The 12,443-nt window shown below is 48.1% G+C and overlaps 1 protein-coding gene across 1 annotated transcript in view; it reads left to right on the top strand.

Annotated features, from left to right (window-relative positions):
* LOC136586482 (acyl-CoA dehydrogenase family member 11-like) overlaps nt 1–12,443 on the top strand; it is a 68,578-nt gene that overhangs the window by 35,860 nt on the left and 20,275 nt on the right. Inside the window, exons 9-12 of the mRNA XM_066584593.1 lie at nt 470–593; nt 8,113–8,190; nt 8,802–8,940; nt 12,132–12,239. Of these exons, the coding sequence (XP_066440690.1) occupies nt 470–593; nt 8,113–8,190; nt 8,802–8,940; nt 12,132–12,239 (449 nt within the window). The remainder of the gene's footprint in view (nt 1–469; nt 594–8,112; nt 8,191–8,801; nt 8,941–12,131; nt 12,240–12,443) is intronic.

Genomic DNA, 12,443 nt, shown 5'->3' with positions numbered 1-12,443 from the left:
TTCTATTCTGGAGGTACAAATGACTTGTTAATTTTTGGGGGTAGTCAAGGTGAAAACCCCCCACTAACTATCCTTTTTATTCGTGTTCACTATGTAGTATAAATAACCTGATAATGTTTCTGCTGTCTGTACAATTACAACACTACCAAAATTATATAGATATTTTTTTTTTAGGTTTTTCCGCTCAAGAACCCTTTTTTGGAACTTTTTTTTTTCATCATTACATTCAAAGACCCACAACTTTCTTTGTTTTTTCTATGAATGGAGCTGTGTAACGTCTTTCTGTTTTGTGTGATGACCTGTAGTTTTCGTTGGTACCATTTTGGGTTACATTTGACTTTTTTGATCACTCGTTGCATTTTTTGGGAGATGAAATGAGCAAAAAAAAGGAATTTGGGCCTTTTTTATATTACATAGTCCTTTTGTTTAATTTGCCTTCATCTAATTTGCTTTGTTTAATATCTTCCAGAGAAGTAGCGTCTGTTGAGCCGTCCAACTCCCCGGGGGAGCTGTTCCTGCTCAGTGTCAGGGGACGACAAGTTTTGCAGCAAGTGAAGCAGTTTATCCAGCAGCACATAATACCTGCACAACAGGTTGGGATGCCTTCCATAAGTTATATGGTGTACGGTGTGATAGACACAATACTTGTTTTTTTTAACTCGTTTTATTGAAGTTTGAGTAGCATAAAAATATACAAACCTAAACGATTACAGCACTTAGGTAATTACTGTACGATTAGGGCGTTGGGGCAGTTTAGCCACCTCAATGCATCAGAAGTGACAAACAGATCTCTAAAAACATGGTCAGTTAAACAAGCTCGGTCTTAGAGGTCACAGATCCCATCCTCAGAATCCAGGTTCACCAGGGAGCCCCCCGAAACTCCAGGATAGATGTGGACATTAATTGTGGTGAATATAACATGAGGGGGGAGTTACACCACAGTCCCCATACCCTGTCAAATTTTCCAGGACACTTGCGTCCCTTGTAGACTATATGGTTGTATGGCACCACTGAGTTGACCAACTTCCTCCACATTGAGAGTGAGGGGTTCTTACGACTTTCTCAGGAAAATTTTGATGTGATGCTGCCAGCTTTCTTCATCCAATATTCGAAAAAGACAAATCTCTGGGCTTGGGGGAAACAGGGGCTCCCACCAATTCAGAGAGGAGAGTGGTGACCTTCCCCCCAAAAAACTTTTAATGACAGGGCACTCCCATATCATGTGCCAGAAGTCGGAATACCCACAGGAACATCTAATACAATTAGTGGACTGTAATCTGCCCATTTTCTGTAATCTTGCTGGAGTGAGAGAACCCTGGTACACTATATACAGCCGGATGATTTTATTATTGGCAGCAGGAGATACGTATAGAGGAGATTCCAAGAGCTCTTGGAATGTACCCTCAGTTAGTGTCGGTTTCCATGTCCTCCATTTCAGAAGGGCAGAGGGTATAGCCTAAGAGGCTCATAGTGAGATAAGTTGGGAGTACAGTGCTGAGTACAAGCCCTGGGGACCCTGAGAGCAAAGAATACCTATTAAGGGGTAATGGGAAATAGCAGGTCTGGGCGGTGGGAAACGCTCTTGCAAAGCGTGTATGACCTGGAGGAATCTGTAGAAGTGGCAGGTCATATTTGTTGTGTAGTTGCACAAATGAGGACAGGGTATTCTGTGTGTAAAGGTCTGCCAGGGTCCGGATACCATATCTCTCCCAAACTTGAGCATCCTCTAATCAGAGCATTACTGGGAGTCCGGGGTTACGCCATAGGGGAGTGTCAGCTACTATGACTGTGAATCGGCCAATTGACTTGACCTACCACCAGACCTGTAAGGCCAACCTATGAATTGGTAACATTTTGCCGGTTTGAGTAGAAGGTCCAGTAGGGGTCACAATCTAGGGATTTTTAGATAATGTGCCAGGTGTGCCTCAGAGTTGGGGAGAGGGTCATCATTTAACCAACTTCTCAAATTTATTACCTGGCTGGCCACGGAGTACAGGAATAGGTCTGGCAGGGCAGCACTCGCGTTGCGCTTCGGCCTCTGAAGCGTAGAGATTCGTAGTTTGGGGCGGGAATTTCCCTATATAAAGAAGGACATCAGGGACTGCATAGAAAACCGGAAACAGGCATCAGGGCCGACTTGGCCCAGTTAATTTGAAGACCCGAAAAATCACCAAATATATTAATGAGGTTTATCACGTGGGGAGGGTTGCCAGCGGGTCCGCCAAGAAAAGCAGGAGATCGTCAGCATATAAAGCCATGTGATCCTCCCTATCTCCTACCATAACACCCCTGCACAACTGGGTCTCGTAGCGTTATAGCTAGTGGTTCAATGGCCAGAGCGAACAGTATGGGGGACAGCAGACACCCTTGTCTAGTTCCTCTATGCAACCGGAAATAGGGAGAGCCGGACCCATTAATAGAAATAGTTGCTAAGGGGGATTCGTACAATAAGGCTATCCAATGGATGAAAGCCTCACCAAAACCAAATCTCTGCAAAACCTGCAGGAGCAAGGGCCATTCAATTGAACCAAATGCCTTTGCCGCATCTAAAGAGGCCAGGGCCCAGGCTTTCCCTCTGTCCGCCCCACCTGCACTGCGACACAATGCATTTTAGTCCTTTTCTTTAACAATTAAGTTGGTTAGCCAAGATCTAGAGAGCTGCTGTGTGTTCGTGTGTTGATTTACTCATGTGTGCAGGAGATCTGTGAATTTACTTTATAGCATGTGTTTGAATGCAGCAGGTCTGTAGGCTGTGTACTATTATATACCAACGTATAGTTTACACAGCGAACCGAGCGGGAGACAAATCAGTAAAGTAAGTACGCTGATAACTATTTACTAGCCGAAGAGCTCAGGTGACTAATCAATAATTGCAAAAGTTTTTAACCTGCAGCCTGCTCTCACTGCAAACAGGGGACTAGTGATGAGCTAACGTTCCAAAGGTTTGGCCGGTTCAGCAAAAGGATTCAGCAAACGCTGTCTAAGGCTTCATTCACACGAGCCACACTTTTCTGATTCAAATCTTTTTTATTGAATACATTTTTCTTGTGTCTCAAGACACTTTTGGTCCACAAACAGTACAAACACACAGACAATAACAAATCTCCCCAGTAAACAAGACCCAACAGTCCCTCCTGCAGGGTCTCAGCTCATTGTATAAAGTTCCTTGGGTTTTCCCAATCACCGAGGGGCACTTCACAGACCACACAGCTCAACGTCACCTAGAATGTAAGGGTTAGCATTTCCATGACATAGTTATCTCATTGGACCTTATCCTCTAGTCGGGTCATTTTGCAGCCATTTGAACCAAACACTGCAGTATTTTTGTGGTGTTTTTCTTTTATAATAAATGCTTTTTTCCCACATTAGGATTTGAGTGATTGTTTTTCTTAGCTCAGCCAGAGCAGGGGGGCTTCGTCCAGCCAATGCTGTGCTATCAGTTTCCTGGCTAGATATAATATCCTAGCTACTGCTAGCTTTTCATTTTCTTGCAGGGGCACATCATTCACATATCCTAAAACACATACCAGGGGTGTAAATTCCAGTTGAATTTCATACACAGCGTGGATCAGACTGCACACCTCGGTCCAATATCTCTGCAGCTTAGGACAACGCCACATCATGTGTATAAGGTCTGCTGTGTGGATCTTGCATCTGTTACACAAGGGGGTATCCCTCACGCCTATATTGTATAGAAACGCTGGAGTGCGGTACACCCTATGCAATAAATATATTTGTGATAGTCTATGAGACTCACTCAAGGACAGTTTGGGGGTCATCTGTAATACTTCCGCCCACAAGGATTCTTCAATAGGGCCAATATCTTCCTCCCACTTGCTCCTCGTCGCTAGAGGATAGCGCAGATTTATCTGGCTCTGTATACTGGAATATACACAGGATATCTTCCCCTTAGTATTAGTTGTACCTCCTACGATCTCTGCTGGCAGAAGTCTCTCAATCTCTATATTTTCTAGGCCTCTCTCTGCTTGAAAGGCATGCCGAAGCTGCAAATATTTGAAGAATTGAGAATGTGGCAGGCCGCATTCATTTCTCAATTGCTCAAAGGATTTAATATGGGTTCCTGACACTATCTGACCCAGACGCTTGATTCCCCTATCCTTCCATTCCTGAAAGCCCTCCAACTTCTCTAGCTCTCTCAGCCTTGGGTTATCCCAGATAGGGGTATAGTGTGTAAAGCTCTTAATCCCTATTATTTCTTTGACCTTCCACCAAACCCTATGCATGAGGGCCAAAGTTGGGAGACTGTGGGGACTGCAGCGGAACCTAAAGCTCTCCAGGGCCTCAAACAGGTGCGCACCGTGAAAATGAATTTTTAGAAGACGAAAACTCCCATCTCGCGTGTTTTCCGATTCCCATCCTCTAAAGTGTTGTATTTGTGATGCTAGAAAAAATGACATGGGATTAGGCAACGCAAATCCTCCATCCCCCTTAGAGTTGCACAGCGTCTCCAACCTAATTCTAGGTCCTTTATCTCTCCATATCAAGTTTCTAAACAGTTGATTAATCCTGTTAAAGGAGGCGAGCCACACTTTTACGCTCGGCCGATGTACGCTTTCCATCTGATGCATTGGCTTACAATGCATCAGTTCAGAAGGGCGTATTCCTATGGCATAAAAATGCCTGGCTGGCCAAGATAGCGCATAGGAGCGCTTTTACGTCGGCCAGGAAAGATAGTTCAGGAACTATCTTCCTGGCCGGACTACGGCATCAGCTCCCATTGATTCCTATGGGAGCTGCCGGAGAAGGGAGGTGGGAGTGAGTTTAGCAGCATCTCTGCTAAATACTCACCATCTTCCCTCCTATTCTCCACCCCTTAACGGCTGTTTGCAATGGGAGGAGGCAGGAGCTGGTTGCTAAGCTCCCACCCCTTTCCTCCTCCTCTTCCCATTGCTGGCCGCCGACAAGGGGCGGGAGCTTAGCACACTTGCTCCCGGACCCTTTCATTGCCGACAGCCAGCGAGTGGGTGGAAAGGGAGAGGCAGTTTAGCAGAGCTAAACTGCCCCCCCCCCCCACACACACACTTGACGGCAATCCAGGCTCGGCGTGTATGCGCTGGACCTGGGTTGTCTGAATGGGCGCACAAACGGCAGATTTGTGTACCTGTTCACACGATTTTTGGTTGCACTGTAGCCATGACATGGCTGACTGAAAAACGCTACACCCATGTGAATAAGCCCTAAGAGCCATAAAAGCCCCTCTAACACTTGAGTGTATCTAAGAACTTTTGAGCTTTTTGTAAGGCAAAGTTAATGTCAAAGTTACAGCAACATGTATGGCTATGGGTAAACAGATGGTACCCAGTAATGCGTAACAGCTTGTTTAAAAACACACTAGCGTATTTTTTATGCTTTTTAAAATTAAAAATGGGTCCAAAAACCAACCCTTTTTGATGGCAGACGTCTGCCGGCATTTTTACGGACACTGTGGCCATGGAAGCAGCAATGGCTTTTTCCAAGTGGTCCAAAAATTATCTGATTTTGAAGAAAGCAACATAATTAGCATCATGGAAAGTGAAGATGAAGCAATGGCTTTCTACAAGCTCTCAAAAATTATCCCATTTTGGGGAGAAGCAACAGGATCGATGTCTTAGAAAGTGAAGAAGATATGGCTTTTTGCAAATAAAAGGCCAAAAACTATAATCTCTTTTCTGGGATCACCTGGTTGATTTGTGGTTGTGTAGGTCTGGTAATAGCAGCAGCGGGGGTGGTGGTAGAAGTAGGTGCTTTAGCAGCAGCACAGTATTAAAAGGGTAGTACCACAATTACAGGATAGGGGATAACTTGCTGATCAGTGGGCGTTTCACTGCTATGACCCCCGCCAATTTCAAAAACAGTTCTACCATGTATCGCTCTGCCTGCCACTGTGGAGATCGCTCCCCCCCCCCCCCCCCCATCCTCCCCCCGAAAAGTGACGTCATTGTGACTGGAGCACTGGCCAAGCATGCACAGTTAGTGCTCCATTCATTTCAGTGGAGCTGACGAAAATACCCAAGCATGTGCTACTCGGCTATTTCTGCAGTCCCTTTGAAAGTGAATGGAGAGCTAGTGTGCTTGCATGACCAACGCTCCATTCAGTGTCCTCTTCACTGAGGGCGGTGCAGTAACCCCATAGTGAGGAGTATGATAAACACAGGACCCCCATTTTCGAGATCAGCAGATGGCTCAGAAGTGAGACCTCCACTGATCAGCAAGTTATCCCATATCCTGTGGATAAGGGATACCTTGTAATTGTGGTACCACCTCTTTACATGGACAACAGTACAGGATATCTGTAGTTGTGTAGACCTAGTTGTAGTGGTTGGCTGTAAGTTTGGTAGACTTGGTTGTATTAGCGAGTCGACAGCAGCAATGGCAGAACTCCTCAGTGGCTTCAGGTACAGGGTTTTAAAATCCTCATCGATTCACGCCTGATTCATTTTCACAAACGGGAGTTATCCCAAGCTTTTGGCAGTCAGTCTTGCTCGCTTACAGTTGACAATGTCACCTGCAATCCTGAACTCCTTCTCTGATGCTACACTGGAGGGTGGATAAGATAAATATATAATTACGGGAATGTGGACACATACTGAGTGTATTCTTTGCTTTTATTGAAGAAAGTGCTTTAGATAATCGGGTACACGAAGAACGCGTTTCAGCTTCACAGAGCCTTGTTGGTGAACAAGACACTTGTACTATTTTTCATGAAGTGTTCAATAAAACGAAGTTAAAAAAAATACCATTCTGTTAGTCGCCGCCCAATGTTCAAGCTTTTCTGGATCTTTTTGAATCCCCTCTCTCTCTTCTGTAGTGTTAGCTATTCATCCGAGCTTTGCGTCATCGGCAAATTTGATCAGTTCCTCCTATATTCCCTCCTCCAGATCATTTATAAAAATGTTGACCAACACTGGGCCTAGGACAGAGCCTTGTGGTACCCTACTTGATACATTCTTCCACTTGGAAGTGCAGCCATTTATGACCAGTCTTTGAGTACGATCACTCAGCCATTTGTGGATCCTTGTCAATCCCATATTTGGTCATTTTTTCAATAAGTATGGTATGAGATACTTTGTCAAATGCTTTACTAAAGTCAAGATATACAATATCTACCGCTTTTTCCTGATCAACCCAGTTGGTGATTCTATCATAGAAGGAAATTAGATTCGTCTGGCATGACTTGTTTGTTAGAAACCCATGCTGGCTCTGGTTAATTACTCCATTTTTATCCAAGTACTTGCATACATGCTGTTTAATAATTTGTTTAAAGATCTTTCCGGGTATAGAAGTCAGGCTCACAGGCCTGAAGTTTCCTGGATCCACCCTCTTCCCTTTTTGAAGATAGGGACAACATTTGCCCTTCTCCAGTCTTCTGGGACTTCTCCTGTTCTCCAGGAATTTTCAAAGATTATGGCGAGTGGTTCAGCAATTACCTTCGCTGTTTCCTTTAGTTTCCTAAGATGTAATACATCTGGACCTGGAGACTTGAATTCATTTAAGTTAGCCAAGTGTTCCCATATCATCTCTCTGTTTATACATAGCCTACATTATTTTATTCCCCCAATATTACAGGGAAGATCCGTTGATGTTACATCTACTTTCTGAGAGAAAGCAGATAGAAAATTGAAATTGAAAAATTTGTCTGTCTTAACATCATTTTTAACCAATTCACCATTTTCATCCTATAAACATGGCATCTTTGACTTTACTTTTGCTTCTGACATACCTCTCAAATCCTTTTTTATTGCTTTTGGCCTCTGTTGCAAGCCTCAATTCTTTATTAGTTCTAGCTTTTCTGACACTTGCCCTACAGTTTTAGAAAGCCTTCCTCCTCCTTTCAGTCATGTGGGCTCAGCCAAAATGAAACACCCAAGATTTGGGTTTGCACCAAACCAAACTTTTAGCGAGCCTGACCAGAAACAGTCGACTGTTTCATTTCGCTCAACACTACAAGATAATCTCTGGCACCCGGAGTGGTTTGACTCCCAATAATCAGACATTTGTGGCATATTCTGTCAGTATGCCATAGATGTTTCTGTATATTGTGTGGGGATATAAGGTTAGAGTGTAATTTTTGCCATCAGTATATTCAGGCTAATGTGTTTTATATAATTTTAGGATATTTTGGATTATTATGCCAAACATGAACACTCACCGCTTAGATGGAAGAAGCCACTGATCATACAGAAGCTTAAGGTAAGTAGTAACAGATCTACAAGTAACACTGCAAATACAAAAATGCAAATAGAAAGATGGAACACTACTTCTACAGCGCCATCTATTGGAAGGCAGTATTCCTTCATACCAATGTCAGACTTCCAATAGGTGGCGCTGTAGAGGTATTGTTTCATTTCCTCATTTGCATATTTCCCAGAGGAGCATGCATGGCCTTATATGTCTCCTCACACCGTCGAGGTGCTCTCCCTAAGTAGAAACGATACCCTTTCTGATTGTAGATACAAACCTGCTGCTGCAGAAATCCCAGAACTGTTCTAGTTTTGCTCTGTATTTGGGCACAGGTCAGGCCGTTTGGATTTTAAAGGAATTGTCTGACAGTGCAAAAAATAAGCTTTTTCTTTTTTTCCTGTGTAGAAATGGCGGCGCTCTTGTCCTTGGGCTTGTCTGCTATTCACTTGATTACGGATGAGCTGCAGTACTAGACTTTGCCCATGGGCCATAGTGCCACTAATTCTGTACTTTTTCAGTCTGTTACCCTGTAGGACCCATTAAATGCTAGAAATGTATGTTACCACAATAGGTAGAGTAGTAGTAGGAGCAAACCTTTCCTTTCTTTCAATTCTGTCCAGGAACTAGCAAAAGCTGAAGGGTTGTGGAACCTGTTTCTGCCAGCTATCAGTGGTCTTAGCCAGACAGACTATGCCTTCATTGCAGAAGAAACTGGGAAATCTTTCTGTGCTCCAGAAATTTTCAATTGCCAAGCACCAGGTATGTGTCTTATCGATGCCAGCCTCCACGGGATGTCTCGGTCATTGAATGCCCATGGGTGTTTTTTCACCGCATATTATGTGAGCGTTGCACGGCCAATGTGATACACCGTGAATGAAGTCAATGAAAGTCATTGATCCATGCACATGTGTGTGTAGACACTGCGTGTTGATACGCATTAGAAATAGATCGAAGCATGCTCTATTTCTCTGCGTACCACATAGCGTGAGCCCTATACTTTTGTATAGGTAGCAAATGCAGCACTGTCCATATGTAATACATTGCACATGGGTAGCGTTTTTATATGCAGCCCCCGCTATGAAACAGAGAGGGGATAATTAAAAAAGAAAAAGGCACACTGTGCATGACTGTGTGCATGTGATACTCGGGCATGTGATACTCGGGCATGTGCGGTACACTCACAGCCCATATGTGATCTCTGCCAGTAGACCCGCTATTTGCAAATACCAGTAAAGCGTTGCGGGGGAACCTGCTGTATGGCCGTTGACACGAGGCCTAATAGAGAGAACAATAGTTGTGGTCACCAGTAGTTATTCTTTGCAGAAGACCCATCCATAGTGTATATAAGAAAGAGCCTAGTGTCTTGACATTGCATGAGCGAAGAATAAAGTCCACAAAGATGGAAAGGAAAAGAACTAGATTAGAATACAATGTAGGTTTGTGCTGTTGGCGTCAGAATTTTGTCTATTGACAAATTAGCTAAGTTCAGATAAACTTTGAGCACTGTATATGGGGATATTTTCTGGCCGGGGCGCTGTGTATGGGGACATTTTCTGGCCCGGGCGATGTGTATGAGGACATCTTCTGGCCGGGGGGGCTTTGTATGGGGACACCGTCTGGCCAGGGGGCTGTGTATGGGCACACCGTCTGGCCGGGGTGCTGTGTGTTGGGACACCGTCTGGCCGGGGTGCTGTGTGTGGGGACACCGTCTGGCAGGGGGCTGTGTATGGGCACACCGTCTGGCCGGGGCGCTGTGTGTGGGGACACCGTCTGGCCGGGGCGCTGTGTGTGGGGACACCGTCTGGCCGGGGCGCTGTGTGTGGGGACACCGTCTGGCCGGGGCGCTGTGTGTGGGGACACCTTCTGGCCGGGGCGCTGTGTGTGGGGACACCGTCTGGCCGGGGCGCTGTGTGTGGGGACACCGTCTGGCCGGGGAGCTGTGTGTGGGGACACCGTCTGGCCGGGGAGCTGTGTGTGGGGACACCGTCTGGCCGGGGAGCTGTGTGTGGGGACACCGTCTGGCCGGGGAGCTGTGTGTGGGGACACCGTCTGGCCGGGGAGCTGTGTGTGGGGACACCGTCTGGCCGGGGAGCTGTGTGTGGGGACACCGTCTGGCCGGGGAGCTGTGTGTGGGGACACCGTCTGGCCGGGGAGCTGTGTGTGGGGACACCGTCTGGCCGGGGAGCTGTGTGTGGGGACACCGTCTGGCCGGGGAGCTGTGTGTGGGGACACCGTCTGGCCGGGGAGCTGTGTGTGGGGACACCGTCTGGCCGGGGAGCTGTGTGTGGGGACACCGTCTGGCCGGGGAGCTGTGTGTGGGGACACCGTCTGGCCGGGGCGCTGTGTGTGGGGACACCGTCTGGCCGTGGCACTGTGTATGGGAACACCGTCTGGCTGGGGTGCTGTGTGTGGGGACATCTTCTGGCCGGGGCGCTGTGTGTGGGGACATCTTCTGGCCGGGGCGCTGTGTGTGGGGACACCGTCTGGCCGGGGCGCTGTTTGTGGGGACATCTTCTGGCTGGGGCGCTGTGTATGGGGACACCGTCTGGCCGGGGCGCTGTGTATGGGGACACCGTCTGGCCGGGGCGCTGTGTATGGGGACACCGTCTGGCCGGGGCGCAGTGTATGGGAACACCGTCTGGCTGGGGTGCTGTGTGTGGGGACATCTTCTGGCCGGGGCGCTGTGTGTGGGGACATCTTCTGGCCGGGGCGCTGTGTGTGGGGACATCTTCTGGCCGGGGCGCTGTGTGTGGGGACATCTTCTGGCCGGGGCGCTGTGTGTGGGGACATCTTCTGGCCGGGGCGCTGTGTATGGGGACACCGTCTGGCCGGGGCGCTGTGTGTGGGGACACCGTCTGGCCGGGGCGCTGTGTGTGGGGACACCGTCTGGCCGGGGCGCTGTGTGTGGGGACACCTTCTGGCCGGGGCGCTGTGTGTGGGGACACCGTCTGGCCGGGGCGCTGTGTGTGGGGACACCGTCTGGCCGGGGAGCTGTGTGTGGGGACACCGTCTGGCCGGGGAGCTGTGTGTGGGGACACCGTCTGGCCGGGGAGCTGTGTGTGGGGACACCGTCTGGCCGGGGAGCTGTGTGTGGGGACACCGTCTGGCCGGGGAGCTGTGTGTGGGGACACCGTCTGGCCGGGGAGCTGTGTGTGGGGACACCGTCTGGCCGGGGAGCTGTGTGTGGGGACACCGTCTGGCCGGGGAGCTGTGTGTGGGGACACCGTCTGGCCGGGGAGCTGTGTGTGGGGACACCGTCTGGCCGGGGAGCTGTGTGTGGGGACACCGTCTGGCCGGGGCGCTGTGTGTGGGGACATCTTCTGGCCGGGGCGCTGTGTGTGGGGACACCGTCTGGCCGGGGCGCTGTTTGTGGGGACATCTTCTGGCCGGGGCGCTGTGTATGGGGACACCGTCTGGCCGGGGCGCTGTGTATGGGGACACCGTCTGGCCGGGGCGCTGTGTATGGGGACACCGTCTGGCCGGGGCGCTGTGTATGGGGACACCGTCTGGCCGAGGCGCTGTGTATGGGGACATCTTCTGGCCGTGGCACTGTGTATGGGAACACCGTCTGGCCGGGGCGCTGTGTATTGGGACACCAGCTGGCCGGCACTGCATCTAATGATGATTTGATACACTTGTATCAAGGCACTGTTCATATTTGTGACAAAGCCTCTATTCTTGCTTCCAAAAAAAAACTGTTCACCATTGTTAGTTAACCGGGTCCATTGGATGCCATTAGTATCTGTCCTACAGCAGATCAGGCAATTCATTGTGGCTTCCTTTATACACTGCAGCCACTACACTGATGTGAACAGAGTCTGAGAACGTGGAGGTATTGCAGAAAGTAAAATAGTTTCTGATCAGTTACTATTGAACAGTGTATACAATTACTGCAGCAGATAGAGGTTTAAATGTATTTCTTCTCTAATGTGGTAAAATTCTATTTGCAGACACGGGTAACATGGAGGTGCTGCACATGTACGGCACAGAGGCGCAAAAGAAACAATGGCTGGAGCCTCTACTTGCAGGCGAAATCGGGTCTTGCTTCTGCATGACTGGTGAGGATCCTAGCGGATGTACATTTCCTATTTACAATATACATTCTAAAAACTGAATATGTTGGCTTTACAGAGGTGAGTGGAGGTAGGTAGGCACCATTTATCTCTCCTAGTAGAAGTGATCTGGTAAAGAGACTCTATCAACATCTTTTTGCACCCCTCTATGAGGACCGCATCATGTAATGACCGTAACACTGATTGCAG

The sequence above is a fragment of the Eleutherodactylus coqui genome, chromosome 12, assembly GCF_035609145.1.
Source record: "Eleutherodactylus coqui strain aEleCoq1 chromosome 12, aEleCoq1.hap1, whole genome shotgun sequence".
NCBI lineage: Eukaryota > Metazoa > Chordata > Amphibia > Anura > Eleutherodactylidae > Eleutherodactylus > Eleutherodactylus coqui.
This window is presented reverse-complemented; position numbering and strand designations above follow the sequence as displayed.